Source organism: Anas platyrhynchos, chromosome 3 (assembly GCF_047663525.1).
Source record: "Anas platyrhynchos isolate ZD024472 breed Pekin duck chromosome 3, IASCAAS_PekinDuck_T2T, whole genome shotgun sequence".
In the NCBI taxonomy this organism is placed as follows: Eukaryota; Metazoa; Chordata; class Aves; order Anseriformes; family Anatidae; genus Anas; species Anas platyrhynchos.
This window is the reverse complement of record NC_092589.1, coordinates 103674334-103698514: the sequence shown is the minus strand read 5'-3', so window position 1 is coordinate 103698514 and position 24181 is coordinate 103674334. Positions and strand designations below refer to the sequence as shown.

Sequence of the window (24181 nt, the reverse complement as noted above, 5' to 3'; positions counted from 1 at the left end):
TCGTTACCTGGAAGCCGCACCGCTGCCGGCAGCCCTCCCTCTGTCGCAGCCCGCGATTTATCGCGACTACCCAGCGGGCGGCTGCCGCCTCCGGATCGCAGCGCTCGTCCCGCAGCCAGCCCCCGGCGACACCGGGGCACCCGGGCAGGGCCGCGACGCCGTGTCCCCGTCGCCCCCTCGGAGGAGGCCTCGGAGGAGGATCGAGCAGATCCCTTTATATAAAGGGATCTGAGGGACGTGGGGAGAGCGGGGACCCCACACGCCGACCCCACACACCCACGCGGGGCACCCCGCAGCACCCCCAGCCTCGCCCTTACCGCGCCGCTCCAGCCTCGGCCGGGAAGGGTGGCGAGGTGCGCGGCGCTATCCCGTGGAGCCGCGGCCGGGCACCGCCACCAGAGCCGCCACCACCTCCTCCACCGCCGCCACCCCAGGCATGGTCTCCCCCTCGGTGCGTGAGGCGAGCGCCGCTCCCGGGCTTTTCTCCGGCGTGAGGTGGAGCGGGGTGGGGCGGGGGCGGGCGCCATTTGCTGCCGCCCGCCCGCTTTGAAGCGGCCGCCCCGCTGCGGCGACCCCTGGCGGCCCCGGCAGGCGCCTCCGGGCCCGGAGGCCGCGGGGATACCGGGGATTTCCCCGCTTGGCAGCCGGGAGAGAGTTCCCGGAGGTGTTGGGAGCCGTGCCGGGCCGTGCCGGGCCGCTGTCCTTCCCTCCTGCCCTTCCCTCATGGCCCCTTTGGTCGCGGCTCAGGTTGTCCCAGCTCGCGTCAAGGAGAGATGTACAAACCTTCTCGGGGTTTACAAAGGAAAGGTTTCAGCCTTGCTTGCGAGGAAAGGAAGGAAACCATGATGGTCACGGCTGGTTGGCAAGCTGCTGTTTTTGCAAGCATTATTTACCAAAATAAATAAATAAATAAAGGAACATCTGCTTTCCTGTTGTTCGTTTATGCACTTAGCACGGCTTTCTTCTGTAAAGCATGGAGGCACAAAGGAGAAGCACTGAGCTGAAGAGATGGTCTGCAGGTGTCTGGCTGACTTAGTGCCACACAGACTTTACCCTCCCCTGAGCGAGGGGTGAGGGCAGCAGCACGGCACCCCTGGGGTTAGGGATTGGGGTGGGGAACAGCATCTGGCTGTGGCTCTACGCCCAGGCACCTGCCCAACACTAGAATGTGGAGAAAAAAGGCAAAAGCAAGATGGAAAAAATGCTAAACTTCCAACACACACACAATAAATTACTGCTGAAAGTGCCTTTTTGGGTTGCCTGGTACAACAGTTCATAGCACAACCCAAAGACAGGGAGATGAGCCTGAGAAGCCTCTTGTCTTTACTCCTCTAACCTGACAAGGTTTTCTCTCTTATTTACCATGAGAGAAGACAATCTGTTTCTCCCAGGATATTTATGGACAGTTGTGGCTTTTGTAATGACTGTCGTCTGAACAGCACAATGTATTTTAATTCTCTTCCCCCAACACAGCACAGTCCACTCAGGCACATAACGAATGCTTTTCATCACGAGGAGAATCACCACCATTGTTCTCCACTGCGGCCTAGACGCTGCCATTGGCGCTGCGCAAGCAGACCCCAGTGCTAAATACAGGCTTCATCCTGAATTACAGCTCTCGTGTGAATGCAGTCATACATTCAGCTATTGTGGCTCTGGGTTGTATTTTTTTTTTCTTTTTAAGAAAGAAATTATAGACAAACTTAAGCAAACAGAAACATTTATTGCAATGTGCAACATAGTCATATAAAATACTTAGTACAAGTTATGTGGCAGTATAATTCAAAAATTCATATCAGCATTCAAATACATTAAGCTTCTTTCACATTGAAAAGGTGGGCATTGTAAAATGCATCTTAAATGACAGTTTTATTCATTACTCAAGATATATTCACTTCTTTACTGAATCAATTCATTCTCCCAAATTTTCATCTCTAAGAATTTTAAAAATATAAACAGCTCCATAACGCTAGTAAACAGTAATGTAAGTTACTGCCTGATCCAGCATTTTTAGCATGTGCTCAGATGCAGTACTATGGGATTACACATGAAAATACAATCAAGCATATCTGTGTTTACAGGACTTAACTTTAAATCCTGACTCTTCAGGGTCACACTGTGCATGTAATCTTTTAGTCTGGGAGTAGCCCTATTGAATTCAGTATTATTCCTCTAGTCCTGTGCTGAAAGTTAGGCCCAAGTACAGAATAAAAGCCTCAAATCAATTTTTAGTCCAACATGAACTATGTTTACAGATTAAAATATATACATATGGGTTAATCAAGCTGCAGCCATTTTTTTTATTTTTATTTTCACACAAAAACAAATTTTGCATATTAAAATACCAATAGCTATCTATTAAGTTCAATGTGTTGTCAAATTGTTTTAGTCAAATTCTTCATTTGCAATGTACACAACTGGCATTTTCTTTGGAAAACAGTATCATACAGAGCAGAAACATTTCCTTAATTACACATGGTAGCAAGAGGCAATGTAAAATCCTTAAAATTTTAAGAAATAAGAAATAGGAGCCTTATGATAAAAGTCATCTTCAATGTCTTAACATTTAAACTATTCACTGCATTTTCACGTTTTCAGCTCCTTTCTGTTTATCTTGCAGCTTCCTCCTCAGGCACAGAGGATCTCTTGCAGCACAACAATAGCCATTTACAGAGAAAAATGCACAGGGAAGAATGGCAGGATTTCTGGCTCTGAATGGGAGTTTGTGCGCCTCGCATCTGTGTGCTGCGATACAGCTGGCATTTTCTGCAGAAGCAGCAAGCTGGTAGATTTAGTGCTACATTGATGCACTAAATCTTTCCTTGGGCTGGAACTGAGCCAGCAGCAAAGGAAAATACTTCTTTTCTATCATGCAGCGTTAGTGCTGAGGAAGATGCTAGACTTAACGTTTGAGCAATGGGAACACAGAGGAAGTCAACCACCACAGTTACACAAATTTGCGCTGCCTGTAGTTGCTACTCAGGCAAAACTCCAACTGAGGTCAGCGAAACAGCTGCCAAAAGACTGTGGGGTTAATGTGTGTGGGCCACATTTAAAATGTCACTTAGTATTAATTCAAGAAAAAAAATACTGAAACGTATTGGAAGTGTCGTGATTATTTTGTGAAATGCAAAAAAGACAAAAGAGCACCATTGAGATAGTAAATTTACAGTCAGGACAGTAAAAATAGAAACTGAAGGAATAATAAATTGAAATATTTTCATTGCATTTTCAGAGATTGCACCATTTTCTACTCAGAAGTAGCAGCTCCTATTTTAAGTGCTTTCCCTTTCAACTTTGAAGGTGTATTAGGTGAATACAAAACATTTATCTTGAAAAAACACTTTAAAAATACCAACACAATCAGGAAAAGAAAAGAAAGTGTAATTTTCTCTACACTGTACATTAAATGTGTGCTGAACTGCAAATATTTAAACACGTGAGTCTAGGTATCAAGTTCAGCAGACAGTAAGAATGAGTAGTGCCAGCTCACTTCTCTTTTGTGCAATGTTCATTCCTGTGCCCTTCATACAGAACTCTAGAGGGGTGGGACAAGATACATTTGAAAAACTGTAATTATAATACTATAAAATCGTCAGAAGACCAAGAAATCAGGCAGCATATTTAATTATTGCCTGTGTAGGTTTTTAAAACTATTTTCTATTTTATGTTGGTGCTGCCATCTCTTCAAATCACAGATAGCTATCAGAAAGCCCAGTTAGGTTCACTTAATATCTGTGTGTTGGCAATCAAGCCAACAGTGAAAACCAAGTAACCTTTAAAAGAAAGGTACATGATATATGTTGCTTGCAACACCATGCCTTAAAAAAATAAAAAGCATGAGAGTAACAGTGCCAGTATTCAAGAGAAGATACATCTGAAGTATCTTACATATTATTCATTCGTTTCAGAGGAGGTCTTCAACAGAACTGTATGTATGAGGCTGATAAAGAATAATAAATCAATATTTGCAGATAAAGGGAAAATGGAGGAAGTTATGAATAAAATGCAAACATTCTTTCCCCTGTAAATATTTGTTAGAAGTAAGGTCATTGCCAATGTGAAATAAAAAGTTGCTCGTTATCGAGTGAAATTCACTTTCAAGTTTTAGGAAAAATGTAATAATCTCTCGTGACTAAATAAAAATGTTTTCAGAGAAAATTACATCTCCCAACATTTTTGCAAAAAACATATGTGTATATGGAGGAGAGGGAGAAAAACAACAGATGCTTTTACAGTTCAGTCTTTAAGCATGAAAACTGTCATTTTTTTAATCTTGATTTCCTTCTAAATATATTGTTTATTATAGAAAATGGTAACTAGATTCTGACCTTCTATTACTTCTGAAAAAGGGCTGCTTCCAAAGGCCTACCAGTTAGCCCTCTTGTGAGGTAGTGAGGAACTGCAACAACCTGTCCATAACGACCTATGCAGAAAACATTTCCAGATAGGGGTTTCCACTTGCCAGTCATTATAGCTGTTTATAATGAACTGCAGATTTTTATACGTTTTTGTACGTTTTAATTGTGGTTTGTTTTCCTGCCAGCACACCTTATCTATTATCTTAACACTGTTTCCTGTGTGTCAGTATCTTAACAGTTTGCCCTTAAGTCCTTCATACAACGGAACAGTAAGTAGATTTCAGAGATCTATTTATATGAAAACACTGTAGGTAGTTGATAATGTTCAACCCAACAATAGATAAGAACAAAATCTACATCCTAAAAACATTTAACACTTTCAAATATAGGATTGCACTGAACATCAGTCTGTATAATATACCATATTGTACTTAATAACATTATATACATATACACATATACACATATACACACATATTTTCATTACAGAATGCACCTGTAACAACTCAGTGTATTGAGTTACCAGTCCAGTTTCATGTCTGCTTTACTCCACACATATTTTCCTCCTCGTTTTAGGAACATCTTTTCATCAAATCCACTGAATTTTATAGCTGCTTCTACACCAACATCCAGGATAGAGTTGGAAGGCTCTTTCCGTCCATTTCTACAGTTTAGAAAACGCATCTGTAAAATCAATAGGTAAGATGTTAGAAAGTTAATTTGTACAAGCTTAATGTTTCTACGGAATTAAACAACTTGCATTGCAATCCCTCAAAAGCCAATGAGAATGTATTAACAGCTCTTAGATGGCTTGGAGGCTCATGGTTAGATGCACTGACACATCTTAGTGGGAACAAAGCCATACCAAACACCCTGAAGATTAAATGCTTGTTCTTCAGTTACGTGTAAAATAAGTAGGCTCTATGAAACTTAACTTTCAGGACAAGTTTTATGTTTTAAATTACAGGAAAGCAGCAATGACACATCTATACTTTAAGATTCACAAGATTATGCATGCAACCTGATGGCAACTCCTCCTTAGGACAGTCTTATATTCAGTACTCAATATGTTTGTGGGAAGAAATGACATGTATTCCTTGTACTACATGGTAAACATGTAAATTAAATTGGTTATAACTGTAGTACACATGGGCATGTGTCAGCATGCAAATATCAAGTATCAAACAAAGACTTACGTATTCGTCCAAAATGAGGTATGAATCCCTCATCTGTAATATATCAAAATAAGAACAAATTAATATACAAATGAAAATTCTACTCTTGAGAAAGTCAAGGACAAGACAAACAATTACTCTTTCAAAGCCTGATCCAAATCTTTGAACCAGGTAGTGTCTTCCTACTTATTTCAGTGAGCCTGGATCAAATTTACAAGAATAAGTGACAGGATTACTAGCATGTCTCAACACAGGAACTAAACAGCAATTATTTGAATATGACGTCTTAAACATCAAATTTAAATGTGGGTGCCCAACTAGATAAAGGTGTTCTAAATAACGTTCAAGTTTGCTCTTAACTTCAACACCAGCAGTAATTACATTATTTTGCATACTGGAATGATTAAGTTATTTGCCAAACAAATGACATGACTATTTTAGTGAGGGTATTTATTTATCGACCATGCAGACAAATGTGTATTAGTAGTAATCTCCCAAATCAAAAAGCTCTCAGATTTGCACCAGGAAATAGACCAAGAGCAGAAATAAGACATATTTGCTCAGCTAACTGGGCATCTCCTACTTTCTCCCCCTACCACCCCAAGAAAAAATATTCTCTGAGTTAGTGGAGTTTGTTGTTGTGCAACGCAAGAAATCTGTTTGATCAATTTGGTGTCTATCTTCTACACAGAATTGATGGAAATGAGAAGCACAGAATCTTCTACTACATGAAAAGAGAACCAAACTTATTGAAGGATGTCTACTTTTTCTTTGTAGGACTTCTTAAATGGAAAATACATTTTAAAAAGCAGAAAGTTCTAGGTTATGTCTGAACAGCTTCTCCTTCCTCAGTTCTCTCTTACTTTTACCTTCTATGACTAATCAGGTAATCTAGAACTTTTTGCAGCTGAGTGTCACAACTTCACCAGGAAGACTGGAGAAGTATCCCATGACAGCCTAGTCTTACAGTTCAGACATTTTCTTACTGCTCAAGTTATTCACTGAGGCTAAGGTCAGCAGAGATGTCTTTCCTCTGAAAGGAAAGCCACAAGGGTATTATGTACTAAGACAACCCAAACTGTTCGCTTGAGCTCTCTATACATGAGGAAGTAAGATATGTATGAAGAGTCTTAATCTTTGGAGAGGAAAAGGAAAGAGATCGGAGACTCAAGGCATTCCCTAAGTTGGCTAAACTTACTATTTATTCAGTTCATAAACCTTTGGAACAGTGAATTTTTAACTTTCCTCCAGCCTTGTATAGGGTCTGTAGACATCTAAAAGGTTCTGGAATCCACCCTTGGGCACTGAAGTCTTTTAGTGCAGCTAATTTAACCTAGATGGCAGCTCAGCAAGCTGAATGCTGAGCAATGCAGTAGTGCAAGGAGTTTCCTTGTGAATAAGGAGTCTGAAAATGCAATCCAAAGGAATTCAGATAGACAATGTTATAAATGCAGCTTTATTGTGGAAAGAATTACTAGTAAGATGTGTCAGGCAAAAATACCAGTTCTCATTCCTCAATACCCAATATAGCATTGAATGGGATGATCTCTTTACTTCATGTGGGTCAATGACACTGCATAACGTCATGATGAAACTCTATTAGGAAAATGTGCACACGGTACAAAGTGTGTTTACATTGTCATTCAACCTTATCAGACTCACGTGCCATGGTGGGGAAGATTCCAGAGGTTTTAGATATTGCTTAGAGTTCACAACTCAGTTGTGGAAAATAAAGTTTCTACTGTTTTTGTGCTGATACTTTCTACATCCACCTAACTCAGAGGGCCACAAGACATTGTGACAGAATTTTCATTGGCTTCCACATGACTGGGATCAAAGAATTTTTACTCTTCTATTAGTAACATCGTGCTCAATAAAAAATCTTAAAGGAAATAAAAAATCTTGGCTTCCACTGTAACAAAACCAGGTGCTACATTGTATTGTACCTCTTCTAACCCAATACTAATAGGAAAAGTGTTAATTTCCATGAAATCTTTCTAGCTAACCACAAAATAAAGTTATGACAGGACAGTCTCAATTTTACCTTCTGATTAGATTCTGGTACCAAACAGGAGATATCTCTGTGGCGATCCAGAAATTGCTCAAATTCTTCATCACTGATAACAAATTTCTCTGCTTCTCTCAGGGCATCATCACCACTGTTCTCCCCTTCAATGAGCAGGCACTGGAACACCTGAGGGCAAAGAGTACCTTGGTAAGATTCTAGGACTTTACTTGCCTTGAGAATAACAGACTGACATCATTACAAATACCATCAGTATCAATGTCTTTCTTTTTTCTGTAACTGCAGCCACACTGATAGAAACTGTGATTAAGTGAATCCTATGCAAAGGATACAGCACAGATTTATTTTTAGCAAATTACCATCTCATAGTTCTAAATGTAATTACACAGTCATGGCTTCTAACCAGATTTCCACAGAAATCTTAACAGCTTTGCTCTTAATAAGGGCACTGATAATCAAAGCCCAAACAAACTTCTGATTGAACCTAAATTAGTATGGCTATATTATAAATGTCATAAGTACTATGTGCCTTGCAGACTATCAAGTCAATCTGTATCCTTTATGACTTTAACTTGATTGAGTGCTGTAAATTCAGCTATCTTCAGATAATTGCAGAAAATATAGAACTCCCCAGAAATGAAACAGTTTGTCTACTGAATGGCTTCCTTCTACATGACAAGTCATACAGATGAGACTTTGAAGAAAAAGGTGCCTTAGCCATCAACACACTCTGAAACCCCAGGGGAAAAAAAAAAATGTAGGACAGAAGCTTGATAAAATATTAAAATATTTTCTTTACAGTCCTTTAGTAGGACCACAATTTCACTTATTACGTTTTTCTTTGTTTGTTTGTTTTCCTGGAAAATCATGTGTGTACACCTGTTTCCCTGAAGCAAATAGTGAGAAACTAAGTGTAAATGTCATAGCAGAAGATATTCTTGACATATCGGGCCCCATTTAAGTGCAGAAAGAGTGATAACCCATTTCAACACCATGCAATACTGAGAAAAAGTGCACTAATACCACCCCAAGCTGGAGCTGGAGATCTGCCTGAGGTTATAAGAGGTGCAGAGAACTCCAGAAATTCATTTCTTCCTTATCTTTCTCTGAACACAAAACCTACACTACACGCCACTTTCTTACCTTCCAGCGCACAGGGTTGAGAGCTGTGATCTGCTCATTCATATCTTCCTCAACATTAAATCTGTTGATCACAGAATTTATTTTGAAAGCAACAGCATACTCTCGGCACCACTGTCTCAGTTTATGCAGATTTTCCACGTGGTTCTTCTTTCCTTGACCACGCCCGATTAAAACATTGACCTCCTCATTAAAACTATCACATGAAATTGCCAGAATGTCCAAATATTTACCTGAAAACAAGTTTTAAAAATGGATTAATAGTCAGTTCTTTAGCTGAAAGTTGTCAGGAGTCTACCCATTTTCACTTCCTTGTAATCTGTCACCAAGTGCCACCCAAGTACAGTTCTGTTGAATCATCACATGAACCACAAAAGCCACAGCAGTGGCATCTTCAAAATGCATGCCCTCTCTTTTCCAGCCCTATGGCGATGTTCTGAGCTATTATTTTATTACAGTATTATACCAGAGAGGCAATATAGCAGACTGAATCTGTTCAGATCATGTAATTGACAATATTTCACGGGTAGTTACTCTAGGTTTGCAGGTACTGCCAATGAACTACAAACAAACCATCTCCTGCTTGCACTGACAGCAAGACTCCCATCTTTCCATGAGGCTGCCCCAACAAGGATCCCAAACCACACCAGCACTCCTGTGCATTGATTTTCTCTTACCGTACTTCTTGAACCACCGCTCTCTAATCAGGCTGCCGTTGCTAACGATGCTGACACTCGGCAGCTTCAGCTCCTCCTTGCAGAACTGGACCAGCTGGCCTACAAATTCACCTCTGTCCTGAAGAAACGGTTCTCCTCCTGAGAAATTGATTTTCTCCATTCCTAGAAAAGGACCAAAGAAAGTTGCTGTGAGCCTGACTGCCTGTTGAGTGCTCCCTTCCAACACGGTGCCCGATATTAAGAGGGACCCTGAGCATGACAGTTACAGGGATAACTTCTTGGACACCACTTGGTCCTGATTACGGTGACTGTGCATCCCTCCCCAGCTGTCCCAGTTGTCCCCCCAAGGCTCACCCGCCTCCTTGAGCATCTCCAGCCCCCGCTTGGCCTCCTCCAGGGGCAGCACGAAGGAGGTCTTGGCGGTGTGGAAGCAGAAGCCGCACTTATAGTTGCACTGCCGGGTGAAGTGGTAATTGACGCTGGTGGGCGTCGGGGCCGCCTCGTCCCGCTGCTCCCGCTGCCGGTGGGGGGCCGGTGGGGCTGAGGGGCTGGGGACCGGTCCCCGTCGCCAGCCTGGAAGGGATAGGGGCAGGGGCAGGTGCAGGGACAGAGGCGCCAGGCTCCAGCACAGGGCGCCCAGTCGTCCTCGGAGCGCCGCCAGCACCGCCCGTGACAGCGCCAGCGGCAGGTGGAGCAGCGCGCCCAGATGCATGGCTCGGCTTGGCTCGGCTCGGCTCGGCTGGGGTAGGTTCAGCACGGCTCAGCTCGGCTCGATCAGGCTCGGTTCGACCCGGTTTGCCTCGGCTCGCAACCTGCAGCGAGGAGCCCGGAGCTCCTCTCTTAAAAGCCCCATCCTGTCCCGCCCCGCAGTGCCGTGCCGTACCGTGCCGTGTCGCGGGGAAGCGCTGGGTTTCGCTTTCCTTTCCCACTGAACGGAAACTTGGCACCGAGCCACTTCTCGTGCTCTCTTGCTTTGCTTCTCCCAGCCCATGAACCCTCAGCCCAGAGCCGCTTCACCGAAACCACCTCCTGCCCTGGTGTGGCAGCTGCCCCCCCGTTGGAGGTTGGGGCACTTCCAGTGCCCAAGGACCCCCTGATGTGAGTGGTCTCAGTAGCACTGTGCACTTCAGCGGGTCAGGATGTGAGGCTTGGGAAGCAGGGTGAAAGCTGTGCTTGCCAAACTGGGTCGCGTCCTTCTCAGCCCAGGGCCGTGAGCTCTGGGAGGCTTAAAGAGGTTTGCAGTGCAGAGCAGTCAAGGTTAGGGAGCCCGATGACTTCTGCAGAGTTGTGAAAAGAAAATACTGGAATGTGACTTAATTCTTGGTCTCCTATACTGCCTAAAGCACCTCCAGGAAAGCTACTACACCATGTTGAATATAGGGTTGGCTTTAATAGCAGAAAACATGGCAGCTGCCTGGGGTAGCACAGTCTAGGGGCAAATAAGTGCCCCAAATTAATAGGATCAGGAGAGAGCAGGGCCAAGCAGCCAGTTCCCACCTTCTTTGAGTCCTTGGTGGCACAACAGCTAATTACCAAAAGAGAAGCAACCTACATCACATCACCTGTATGTAACAGCATCCTACAGCACAGCCCCTACACAGCACTCCCTGTGTCTCCCTCAGTCAGGCTGTCCTTGTTTTTGCATCACCAGTTTAGTGTCACCAGTTCTGCCAAGGTACACTTGAATTCCACTCGATTGACACTTGAATCCCAGCATTTACCAGCTGCATGATGGGTCTAGCAAACTTAAATTAGAGCTTCAATCCCCTGTCCATTTACCAGCCAGAACAAGTAACACAGCACAACAGTCTTGTATTTATATTGACTTATTTTTTTTCCTCTTGAGAAAAGGGTTGAAGAACTAGCTTAATCTTGTTTCCCATTTCTAATGGGAAACAATACCTACTTGTGAATAAAAATGTTTCCTGTATGTTAATGAGTACTGTTACACACTATCCATAATTTTTCATCACCTTTCCTTTGCTTTCCTAGAGCTAATCTACAAGCCCATTAATGTCCAGACCATAACATGGCTTCAGGTTTTCCCCTTCAGCCAGTATTCAGTTTCTCTATCAGCTGATCTTTGCTTGAACCAACCCATGCCGCTAAGGGAGGCTTCTTGCTGCATCTAGCCTCAGTAACGCCACCTCACAAATGGATGGTTGCAGCATGATGGGAAACATCTCAACTCCTGAGACATTCCAAAATTGTCTCAGAGTTTATCAGCAGAGACTAATTCCATGAGTTACCCACAGGAGGAATGATCTATGTGCACTCCAGGGTCCTTCAGGTTTGTGTAAGGCACAAGCTTAAGGATGAAAGCAGGCTTTTCTGGTACCTTCTGGTCCCCTATCACTTACATATCCATTCAGCTTCATGTTAGGAACTTTCTCCCATTTTGTATCTTCTCTGTCCCCAATTCAAATTCCTCTCTCAGCTCATTTCTAACTTTTGTTCATGTTGTGTTGGGCCAATGCAGCTAAAAGGAGTATAACTTTCTCCCTCCTTTGAGTTGAAAATCTTACTGAGAATACTTCTGGTAGGTATAAGATCTCAAAGACAAGACTTCCAGTTGTGCATCTCAGAAAATATTCTGTGTGTTGTGTCTGTGTGTATACATGTATTTGTGTATCTGTACATTACGCCACCAAATTCATATTCTATGTGTTTAGCTTCACATAGAGATCTCATTGCAGGTGGAAAATGATCACTGGTCTCAGAAACTTCCTTGGCATTCTGCACATTTGAATATGGACTTGGCCTTCTGCACAGAATATTGACTGGATAGCCATGAAGCTGGCAGAGTGACTTAGACCTACTGCAGACTTTCTCCTGGGTTTGTTGCCTACTGCCTCAGCTGGATAGACAATTAAACTTATAACCTTCAAGATATTTAATTTCCAAAATCAGTTAAAAACCTTGCTGATTACCAGTTTGGCTCAACCCAAGACTTACACCTGATACAAAATGACTCCAAGAGTATGTCAGAGTATTGCTCATTGAACCAGTACACTTACATGTGGTCGTCTTTGAACAGTGTGTTTTTTTGAAAGAGAGGATCTCTGTTTCAAGGAACACTCAAACATACTTAAGACTTCCTGTTCTTCATAATTTTCTCTATGCTTTCTTAATCAATGGCAATTATAAAAGCTCTCTCTATTTTTGCCTCAGCTGAGTATGTTTTCAGATTACACTCTCTGCACTACCTGTAAAGCCCATGTGTAATTGTGACTGCAAACTAAGCCCAGACCTGGACATGCCTCCTGGGGGGCATGGGAGATTGCAATCCCAGTACTGTAATGTTTCAATTCATTGAATTTGCATCAAAAATATGTTTTCAACATACATATGATTTTGCAGAAATGATCGAATACTGGTATTAGTGGCTTTTCCATCTGGATAAACATGAATAATGCAACAGTAGTCCCCACTTGCTAGAAAAGAAAATTTTAAAATAATATTCTATTATTTATCTTTTTTTATTTGTTTGTTTATTTTTTATTTAATCAAACACAGTGATTTCTTTCTCCAGTGTGGCTAGTTCACATTTCTAGCAAAAGAGTATCTTTTTAGGGAAAGCAAATTGCCAACATGCAGCAGCAATATAAATAATATTTTAATATGTGGCTTCTCCACCTGATGTAAGGAGGAGCGATTACTACGTCACCTGTGAGGCACGACGTGACAAGAAATAATCCAAGGACAAGCAGGCAAGTCATGTAATGGCATCTGGAGTTTTTAGCACTTGGTAACTGTTTTGCTTGCTGCTCCACTCCCAGCTGGAAATGATCTCTACGTTATATCTGCCATACCATAAATGGGATTTGGTCAAGGACTTGTACTTAGAGTGACTCATCCTTCCCTGGGGTGCATGAAGCTGAGGGGTTCCCACTGAAATTACCAAGTAGAAGTTATAACCCACATGCAATCAAGTTATGAAACACACCATATAATTATAGATACAGAGCAGGAACATTTGTAAGAGGTCCACCACAGGCCCTTAATACAATATGGTGTGTACATGATCTACAGCTCAGAAAGTACAAGAACAGATGGCTTCTAACAGCGGCAAAGGAAGCTAGGAGAAGGATCATTCTGTGTCCTTTCCACACTCTTCTCTGAACATCTGGGCTTGTCCATTGTGATGGGCAGGAGAGCAGGGTCTCTGGCCTGACACTTTACTAACTTCTGTACTCTTAAGATCTTATGCCCGGACTTTTAGCTTTACTGAAGAGCCCTTTATAGGCTTTATTTGCCCTAATGCCCTTTATTTGCCCTCTTTATTAGCCCTTTAAAGGTTGCTCTACATGAAAACAGCTGTAGCTACAAGTAAGCATTCTGGGCCCTCAAAGATGTGAAGAGATTCCAGAAGAACAGTGCTTTTCACAAATATTTAGCACATTTGCTTTTCAGCAACATCATTTCCTATTATACAGAAGACAAAAATGATAAATTCCTCTTGAAGAAACCAAAAAGTACTTAATATATTTTAATTTCAGAACAGATTTATACTCTCTACACTGATTTTTAATACAAAGATCTGTCTTGCAGATGAAAGGCAACTCAGCTCACCTCTATTTTTACCTGAACTGTTTCTGCATAATTTGGAGGGAAATGCCTAGAATCTTTCATGAAGTAAAGTTTTAAGTAAATAGCCAGTAGGGCAGAAGTCACACCTATTACAGGTGATCTCATAAGCACGCTATAAATAAGAAAAGAAATTCCAGCTACTTGGCTCAGGAATGCCTGTAAGCAGGACCAGAGCAAGGCAGTGGGAGGGGAAAACAGAAAATGATAGTAAACGTTTCCCATTTAGTCCTCAGAGAAAGGCAACAGTGGCATCAGGAAACCAGGAAAACATAAGAATAAGAAACCTGATAGGTCAGTGAGTAATAAGGTCAGCTTTTCAACCGAAACTTGGCTGCAAGCCAACTAGCCCTCATAAAACTGAATTAACAAAACTGGGGCAGATAATCTTCTGTGTAGAGAAACGTAACACAGTGCATGCAAGAAAAACTAATCAAAATCATATTTACATAGTGCTGTGCTCAGTAGTGGCACTTAGATTTCCAGAGAGAGATCTCAAGAGTTGCTGCAGTTAGCCTTCTGAAATCATTGGCTCTGTGGAAGGCAGCAGCTCAAAAAGTCAACAAAAACTTAGTACTATCTGGAAAAGTACTGAGAACAAGAGAGATGGCCTTACTTCACTGTTCGGTGAAAACTTTGCACATATATCAGCTATAACTTGAGCAATGGTACAGGTCAGGTCTCCACATCTCAGCAGGACCTCATGGTGTTAAAGAAGTTATCCTTGTAACCAAAATGATCAGGGGGATGGAGCAGCTGAGGGGGCTCTCACTTCAGACATGCTAAAGCTGAAGGGGACATCTGAGTGAGCCTTACAAAATCATGAAGGTGATTGAACTGTTGACCAGAGTGTTGAACTGTTATTTACCAAAGCCAGCAATTTCATCAGAAGGGGGCACTTGCTGACACAAGTGGGATATGAGTTTTAAACAGATAAGAGAAAGTTGGTTTTTTTTTGTTTGTTTGTTTGTTTTTTGTTTGTTTTTTTTTTTTTTTTTCACCATGGGATGTACACTGCTGAAATTGGAGACCATAGGGTTTTGTGGAGGTGGACTCCGTTGTGGTGTCACAAATGTATTTAGACAGATTTATAGAGTGAGGGTTCATAAATTGGTGCTAAAAGGAAGAAGTAAAGATTTGCTGTCTAACATTCCTTATCTGGTGACTGTGGATACTAGAGGAGCATGAGACAGACCACAGAGAAGCCAGGGTTATGTGCAGCATGTCATTCTACCAATGCTGGAGACAAAATATTGGTCTAGAACAAGCACTAATCTGACTCAGTAGTTTGTACTGTTATGTTATTAAAATTACCATCTATTGGTTTATTGCATTGCCCTGTGTCTTTTGGCATCTGTGCCCAGCAGCTTCCGTGTATCTAAGTGACGTGGAACAACACAGGAGTTTGCTTATGTGAAAAAGGGCACGTTTCACCTTGACAAGAGCCAGTTCAGGCACCTACTGCTACAGTTGAAGAGCCTCCAGAGCTGTATTCCCAGTTCCTCCGCTGGCCCAGCCTTCCCCCTGCAGAGCTGTTCTAAACAAATATTTGTGCAATGTGCTTTGAGCTGACCAGAGGAAGACGTTTCTGAGGAATCTCTTGCAGAGTGAGTGTCTCCTCTGTATTCTTTCAGGAGATGCATGAGAAGCTTAAGGTCATATCACATATGCTTATCACATAGGTGGCGCTTTTCCAGTTATTGAAAGGGAGAAGTGGGATTCTGCAGAGCTGCAACTTTTCCTGCTTTTCAAGTTACACATTTGCAAAATGTGAAATCCACATTTTGGACTGCATCACTCACAGCAGCTGTCACAAAGTGCATAAACAACTATTTGTCGCCATCTTATTTATTTATTTATTTGTTTGTTTGTTTATTTTTCCTTTCACTTTCACCCCGTCCACGGCCAGCCTGCACAGAGCGATTTCCCATGGGGAGTGCTCCGGTGACTCTCCGACTTCTGGGGGAGGGAGCAGCGGAGGAACAGCCTCCCTGAGCCTCAGTGTTTGCTTTTGCCCAATGACACGTGCCTTCCCGGTTGGTGGAGTAAGTTTCGTTTCTCGTTTCTCTCTGCCTTCCCTCAAACACATTGGCTTTGCTCCCAGGCTGCGAGCAGTGATGCTGCGGAGCTGCGCCCGGGGACCACAGGATGCCCTCCGCTGTGCCCTGCCTGCCGCTCTCCCTGCTGTCTGTGACCGCCTGCGGGAGGTGAGCACCCACTGGGGGGGCTGCGGTATTGTGCCCCCCCCCCCCCCCCCCCCCCGAGACTTCACAGGGACCAGCTAGAGCAGCCGGCACGGTGTATGGGTGTATGGGTGCCAAGGTTTTGTTCTCTCCTTGCAGTGTGCTGCGCGGATCCCAGAGGCCAGAGAGGTGCTCGCCATCCTGGAGAAGTGCACCAAGCAGCAGTGCAAGGGAGATTTCCCCATCGTGGTTTTTGAAGGGCTGGATGCCACAGGTAGGAGAGCAGTGGGAGTGAAGAGACATAGCTGAGAAGTTGTTAGGAAGAGCAACTGCTGTGACTCTCACCCCCCCTAATGCTTAAAATGTCAAAAAGTCCTGGAAACTCGTGACATATGTACTTAGTTGTTATAGATACCAGACTTTTCTTACTTGTGAATTATTTAGCAATATGCACTAATTTTCATTTGATGGTTGAATTCCTTGTATATATAATGAAAGAACACAAAGTGTGTCATACCGGAAATTAGATTTATTTCTCATGCAGATTATAAAGCATGTTTTTACTGGTGAGTAAACTAAATTGGTGGAACTAAAATAATGGCAGTCGGGGAAAGTGTCAGCAGTTTGTCTCTGGGAGAAATGCGAGTTGTCTCTGAATAACTTTGTTTTCTTCATTTTCAGTTAAAGAGAACAGAAAATACCTTTTGAAAAGCAAGTATTGGCAATATCCACATTGACTGTCTCCTAGAAAAATACTGTAAAAGTATATATAGAGAGATTGCTATTCATAACTCATTTAAAGGAGTGAAGATAGAGAACTGGCAAGAGGGAGGGGAGGAACACCCAGGTGTAGGAAGTGGAGTCATAATCTTTGAACCAGCCTTGTAATCATTTTTCACTGAAAACCTTATCACAAGATATCAGGTTTCATGGCTGGGGGTCAGAACATATACTCCAAGTGAAAAAATCAGATCACTTTTCAGTTTTAAAAGCCATTTGTATCTAATGTGTAATATAACAAATGTTTCCTTCTGTAAATGAAATGCAGGCAAAACCACTGTAACCCAGGCTGTTAAGGATGCCCTGGATGCCGTTCTGTTAAGGTCTCCACCAGCTTGCATCAGCCAGTGGAGGACGATATTTGATGATGAGCCAACACCCATTAGAAGGGCATTTTATGCTGCAGGCAACTACATCCTTGCTTCAGAAATAGCAAAAGCATCGACTCAGGCACCTGTGGTAGTAGACAGGTTTGTATATATAAGAAGACCTCTTATATCTTCTTTGTTGTTGTTGTTTTTTAAAGTTAGTTGTATAAATATTAAGTCTTCTGAAGAATAATATGTATACTAAGTCAGGTGAGGAATTTAAGTCAGTGGAATGGAATGGAATGGAATGGAATGGAATGGAATGGAATGGAATGGAATGGAATAGAATAGAATAGAATAGAATAGAATAGAATAGAATAGAATAGAATAGAATAGAATAGAATAGAATAGAATAGAATAGAATAGAATAGAATGCCATGGCATGGCATAAGAATACAATACAATACAATACAATAGTTCAGTTGGAAGGAACCTTCAAAAAACATCAAGTCCAACTGCCTGAGCACTTCAGGGCTACACAAAAGTTAAAGCATATTAATGAGGACATAGTCCAAATGCCTTGTGAAAACTGATGAGCATGGGATATCAACCACCTCTCTAGGAAGCTTGTTCCAGTGTTTGACCACCCTCATTGTAAAGAAATTTTTCTTAATACCTTTTCTGACCCTTTCCAGGCACAGCTCTGTGCCATTTCCATGCATCCTGTCATCAGTTCCCAGAGAACCTGCACCTCCCTCTGAGCTTCCCCTACTCAGGTAGTTGCAGATAGCAGTGAGGCCACCTCTCAGCCTCCTCTTCTCCAGACTCTTCAAGTGTCCTCAGCCTCACCTCACAGGACATGCCTTCCAGCCCAGTTACCAGCTTTGTTGTCCTCCTCTGGACACTTCTGGGTATCTTTACAAACTTTTTATATTGTGGACCCCAATCTTCATAACTGTTTTTGGCACGCATGACAAGTGTATATTCAGTCAGGAATGGAGGCATGGTCTGTACAACCTGCACCACAGCTGGGCTTTGAGGGCTGCTGATCTTGTCTGAGTGGTTCAGAGTAACCAAATTTTAAGTTGACTTACTTTTTGTGGATGTAAAGCCAGAAGTCTACTTCCCCCTTTTTTGTTTTATTTGTGTCTTTTCTTGTGTTCACTGTGTACACAGCTTTCAGTGTTACTCTTAATAAGGAATATCTAGATGTACTTTGAAACTCCAGGCTTGTTTCAGTAGATGTACTATAACCTCCCTGCCCCATGCACACACAGAGAATTTGTTTATCTGTGAATGCTATTTTTAGCCCACTTCAAAACCACTACAGTATATATAATACAGTGCCTTGTAGTGGCGGGAATGTTAATTACATGTGAAATATGTAACGATTAATAAAACGTCTTCATTCACGTTTGTTTAAAGACTGCATGCTCTCTGCTAAATATGTGGCATAAAGTAGGATGGGAACCACAAAAAAAGTGGACTCTGAGTACTGGATTTGGACATATAATGCAACTGTCCTTTTGGTCTCTCTCATTATACAAGAACACTTTCTTTTGATGGGAGTATCTGGAGCACTTTGCCTAATGTGTAAGTCCTGTCATACCTTTTAAATCTTAATTCACAGTAAGACTGACTATTATTAGTAGTATTGCTATTTTAAGAAGTAATGGCTGGCACAGAATTGGTCCTTACAATAGCCTTCAACTCATAGTTCTACCTACATAGTCACTTTTACACTTGTGATTATATTGCTACCTGCCTTCTGTATTATTGAAGAATTAGTGTCCTTTCTAAAATGTCTCTTTCCATTCTGTATTTTCTTGGCAGATACTGGCACAGCACAGCTGCATATACAATAGCCACTGAAATAAATGGGAATGTCCAAAATCTTCCACCAGTTCAAGATGGGGTGTATCAGTGGCCTGAAGATCTGCTTAAACCTGATCTTGTTCTTCTGCTGACTGTCAGCCCTGAGGAGCGAGCCCGGAGACTTGAGCATCGAGGGCTGGAGAGAACAAAGGAGGAGGCTGAGATGGAAGCTAACAGCTTGTTTCGCCAAAGGTATACATTAACGAGGAATAAGAGGATGGAGGCAACCTTGGTTCCTGTAGAATCTGCAGCAATATGTTCTGCTTACATTACTGTGACAAAGATTCCCCTATGTTTAACTTTTTTTTTTTTTTTTTTTTTTTTAAAAAAAAAAGATTCATAGCTGACAAGGAGGGTAAATTTTGTCATTTCTGATTGAAAGTATTTGACAGCTACATGTGAATGATTTCATTTTACAAAGGAGATTAGAGTCAAATACTTGTATTTTGCTACTTGCTTGTGTTGTAGCACCTTTCTCACCCATGAAGGGTGAAGGATGGAGACGTAGAAGTTCTAGAACTGAGAAACAAGAAATCAATATACTCCAGAAAAGCCCAGAATTCAGGTCTAGGCTAAATGAACAAAATCTAGATCTCCTATTGTAGATATCCTTAGTCGTGCTAAGTTTCTCAGGTCCCAGTATAGCCAACACAGTCCATGCAACTGTCAGAGTGATTCAGCTGCGCACCTGTTAGACACCTGGTGATCTAAGCATAAATAACTAGAGCCATTTGATACTCTGAGGCATTTTCATGAGGCTAACAGGTATGACACACCACCTGTGGACCCTTTATGGACCAGCAACTGGAAGCTAAATGACATAGTACAGGTCATCTCAAGCAGTATTCAATACATGTTTTTAGGCATCTGAATTATGCCCTAGGTATCCGACTTCAGTGAGCTGAATTGCTATCTAGGCACCACCAAATGTATCAATGAGGTCACCATTATCTACAGTGGGAGCTTGAATACCTAGTGCTCAAGTAAAAACCTCCATATAAACACCTGAATGTAGGTGTCCATATCTACAAATCTTAAAGCTGAGACCTACCTGTAGGGCTTCAACATTTCTGGTGTTGATATATTTAATAAAAATCTATGGCTTCATTTTGACAGAAGCTCTGTTCAGATATTCAGTTCACACAGTAGGACCTGCATAAGGATGGATGAACTAAGTGAACACGTTGACATTTAAGGATCTTTCACATTTTAATTCTATTGCTTATTCCCTCCAGAAAGCCTTTGGTTATTTCTTTTTGTTAATTATGTCAACCTGGATGTGAGAACATTCAGAGTCTTGCTTGATTTGTCTTACGACTTACAGCCTGAATGTTTGACATTATTAATTCTTGTGGGAACAGAGAAAATGATATTCATACCCCCATTCACATCCTCAGACTAAAAGTGGAAGAGTGCTGCATTATGAGAAGGCCTCTAGTCTAAGCAAGGAGGATTTCATCCTGTATTTCATCCCAGTATTCATCTGGTTAGCAAAGTTAATCAGACTAAAGTGTTAAATGATGTGTGAACCCTGTAATCTGTCTCTTGTTCTCTGGTGACTCAAAGCTGAGATCAGTCAGTGAGCATGTGTACACAGTGCAATGCCATATAGTACAGAGACACCTTAGCGAGCTCCAAATAAATTAACTCAGGGGTTAGAAGCAGGCTGCCCACTGTACTGTGATAGTGGACAGTTTCCAGTGCTAAGTCATAAAAAAAGAAATACTTTAATGTCATGTCATACGAATATCAATAAGGGTCTGGTCACTGTCAAAGAAACTTCACACTTTGGGGTTCTCATTGTTACAGTTGCTAATGGTTTATTGCTCTTTGCAGTAGATTTCATTCTTAGCTTCACTTTTTTTTTTTTTTTTTCCTATGTCTCTGCAGTGCTGACACTTCTGAGACTGATGACTAATCCCTGCAATTTGTAGTTTTATTTCTCCTGTTTTGTTTTTAGAATTGAAGAGTCGTACAGAAGGATGATGAATCCTGCGTGCCAAGAGGTCGATGCCAACCCCTCAAAGGAAGAGGTTCTCAAGACAGTGCTGCAACTAATTAAAAAACACTGTGCCTTTTGAAAGTAACTTTTCTCTCCTAGCACCTAAAAGATATTTTTTATTACCTCTCTGCATCTGCTAGCTGAAAATGCACTGTGATATGTTTTGTTCCACAGAAGGACCTCTTATTTCTTCCATCTTTACTTCTTCACAGAACCTTTTATTTCTTCTGTCTACAATAATCTGGGGAGATTATCTGTTTCACTGATATCTACTGTACTTTTCTGCATAAAGCAAAGTAGCACTCACACATTGTTAAACATTCTCAGTGAAGCCACAAAAAATATCATGGTCTTGTAGGAAGTACATGAGAGGGCTTTCTGACACTGGCTTTTCAAGGTGCTATTGGGTTGCATCATCATCACGATGAGAACCTGCTCCTGCCTTCGCTGCATACCAGGATTCATTGGTTTGCAGCAGGAGCACTAGATGCTCAAGTAGAGGCTGAAAGGTAATCCAGCAGTAAAGCCATAAAATGATCACAACTTCTAGGATCATTCCAGTGTTATTTACTGGACTAGTAGATGAGCACCTGCTGCTGTAGTCATCCTGAAAAAATTGTCTCATAAATAAGGGCTTCTAAGCATCTTGGACTCAAAGGAATAAAGTCCAAGCTTTTCAATATATGCTAAGGATATATCAATTCATTTTGAAAGGAAAAAACATTCTGACATGTTAGAAACAGATTAAAAGCAGTTTATAAATGATTGTTCAAATATTTTTTTCAACAAAACAGTTTCTCTATCCTATTAAGAGGTTTATTAAGGTGAGTTTTTGTTCTTTTGAGGGAATGTTAAATGAAAATATGCAGAGAATTGGAGCTATGAGAACAATTGTGCCTTTTCACTCCATTTTTTCCCCCACATGTTGAATATGAAAACAAGATACCAGCAAGTCTTCAGCTCTGCAAAGGCTTATTTGTATATACATTTGTTTCACTATTGCTCCTAAGTATAAAACAAAACATATGGATAAGCCTTTGGGAGGTCAGAAATGAACTGCAGTTCCAGAAAGAACACAACAAAAATGCAATTTGATTTAAAACACTGTTTATGCTTACTTTCTTCCGCTGAGCAAGTGCAATTATCAATGAATCCATCTTGTAAATAAAAATGAACTCAGTATTTCATTCACTATATCCAGTCTCTATATGGAAGGTGGTACAAAGAAAATCTTAAAAAAACAATGTTCTTAATTTAAATACATTTTATTCATGCAGTGTTTGATATTTGTGAGTATATGCTGCTAATATAAATTTATACATACTGGTAATATATGCTGCTGTATTTGGTGTGTTATTTGTATGGCTTTGGGATTTTATGTGCTTACACAGAAATACATAGTTTAGATTTAGAGCTTGGTGATATGGTTTAGTGGAGAACTTGTTAGTGTTAGGTCAGAGGTTGGACTTGGTGATCTTGGAGGTCTCTTCCAACCTAGATGATTCTGTGATTCTGTGATAATTGTAGGTGATACACTTATTTTAGAAATATTATGAAGCATACAGTTATTCAGTTCTGTATAAAGGAAATCTACATCTAAAGGAAATCCACATCTAGAGGGCATCACTACACATGGATGACTAGCGTACCAATAAGATGCCTGCCCAAAACATTTTGTAGCCCTAGCTTTTCCAGGTAAGAGATCATTTGGCCTGAGGTATGCCAAGCATAATGTTATGGAGAGGAGCTGGGTTTCTTAGCCTCACTGATAACCTCCAGGCTTGGGCAAAGGGGAGCTGAGCAGATTGTTTATGTTTATCTCTGACACAAAGTTTGTGGATGGAAGTCTGCAGGCTTGGTGTGAGAGGCTGCAGAAGGAGGGAGTCTTGTGTTGGCTGGATGACCATGTTTTGGTGGCAAAACTTCTGTTCTCAAGGGCCACTCTGCTCGAGTAAAACCTTTTGCTTCATTAAGTGTAAAATGAATATTAAAATTAACTTATCTGAATATGATAATGAGCTTAATGTTTAGCATACATGCTAAACATATATGACTATAGTACTTGACTCTTCACCCTATCATGCTAAACATCACCCCAGGAAGGGAATAGATACGGTTAGGATATAAAAGAGTGTTAAGAGTTAGTGTAAAAAAGAAAAAGGAAAAAAAAGTTAGTGTTAGCAAAAAAAAAAAAAAAATAGTGTGAGGAAAATAGAAGACTGGGGGGAAGAAAAAAAATAATTTGAAACCTAGAGGAGGCAATCGACAGGCTGTGCTCCTTCTCCTTCACCAAGACAGAGACACCTTCTTGGTAAGCTCCGTGCCTTCACCCTTTGGTGAGGAATACCCGGGACAGCATTTTGCTAGCACTGTTATCATATATTGGTGCTATTGCAGTAAGTGTACTTATCAACAACAGTTCCGAATCTGTTATGTCTATCGCCTTATTAAATACGTTCGACTTTGTGAAACCATCTCAGTGAAAGTCTTTAGCAGGGCTCTGAAACAAGTGTTGGACTGCACATGTTTTCAATTTTGTGAAACTGTCTTGGTGATAGCCCTTAGCAGGGCTCTGAAACAGGCAGGTGTTTGACCCTAAGTCTCCTTTAACGTGACAATCATGCCAAGCAAGAGTTTCATCTGCTTCATGAGTAACAAACTGCTTTGCTAGGAAATTTAATGGCCATGAGAGATCAGGAGTTTGGTTTCAGTGCTTAAAGATCTGAGGCTCCAAATAATTCCATGAAGAACAAGGAATTTAGGCTAAGTCTTCATAGATAAAATTGTTTTTCTGCATCTTTGGAGTGTGATATGAATAAGACTGGGAGATCAGCCCATGACATAGCCCTGGCCCCTGTTCTGTCACCCTTGAGCATCCCCACTTACCTGTGGCCAAACTGTTCTGGAGCCCAGGCATTTCTGAGTACAGAAGGCTGTGATTCCTAGGGCTAGGGAGGCATGTTTGTTTTATTACTAGTAAATTAAAAATTTGTTAAATTTAACAATTTGTTAATTTACTAGTATAAACCTAGATTTAAGACATGATACTGAAAAATATCTCAATACT

At 41.4% G+C, this 24181-nt stretch overlaps 3 protein-coding genes across 4 annotated transcripts in view; 1 reads left to right on the top strand and 2 right to left on the bottom strand.

Annotated features, from left to right (window-relative positions):
• Positions 1-544, bottom strand: part of RNF144A (ring finger protein 144A) — a 61501-nt gene extending 60957 nt beyond the window's left edge. For both annotated transcript variants that reach the window (XM_027455203.3, XM_027455204.3), the window contains exon 1: positions 318-544. The gene's annotated coding sequence lies outside the window, so the exon portion shown is untranslated. The remainder of the gene's footprint in view (positions 1-317) is intronic.
• Positions 545-4880: 4336 nt separating this feature from the next.
• Positions 4881-10091, bottom strand: RSAD2 (radical S-adenosyl methionine domain containing 2). The gene is given in 6 exon segments (NM_001310801.1): positions 4881-5045; positions 5558-5590; positions 7581-7730; positions 8706-8935; positions 9380-9541; positions 9734-10091. Coding segments are annotated over 6 exon segments (1098 nt in total).
• A 5872-nt stretch (positions 10092-15963) lies between these two features.
• On the top strand, positions 15964-22446 carry CMPK2 (cytidine/uridine monophosphate kinase 2). The gene is made up of 5 exons (XM_005018575.5): positions 15964-16173; positions 16309-16423; positions 17198-17399; positions 19071-19304; positions 21073-22446. Exons 1-5 carry the CDS (start codon positions 15985-15987, stop codon positions 21191-21193), a joined length of 861 nt encoding a protein of 286 aa, XP_005018632.2. The 5' UTR covers positions 15964-15984; the 3' UTR covers positions 21194-22446.
• Positions 22447-24181: the final 1735 nt, after the last annotated feature.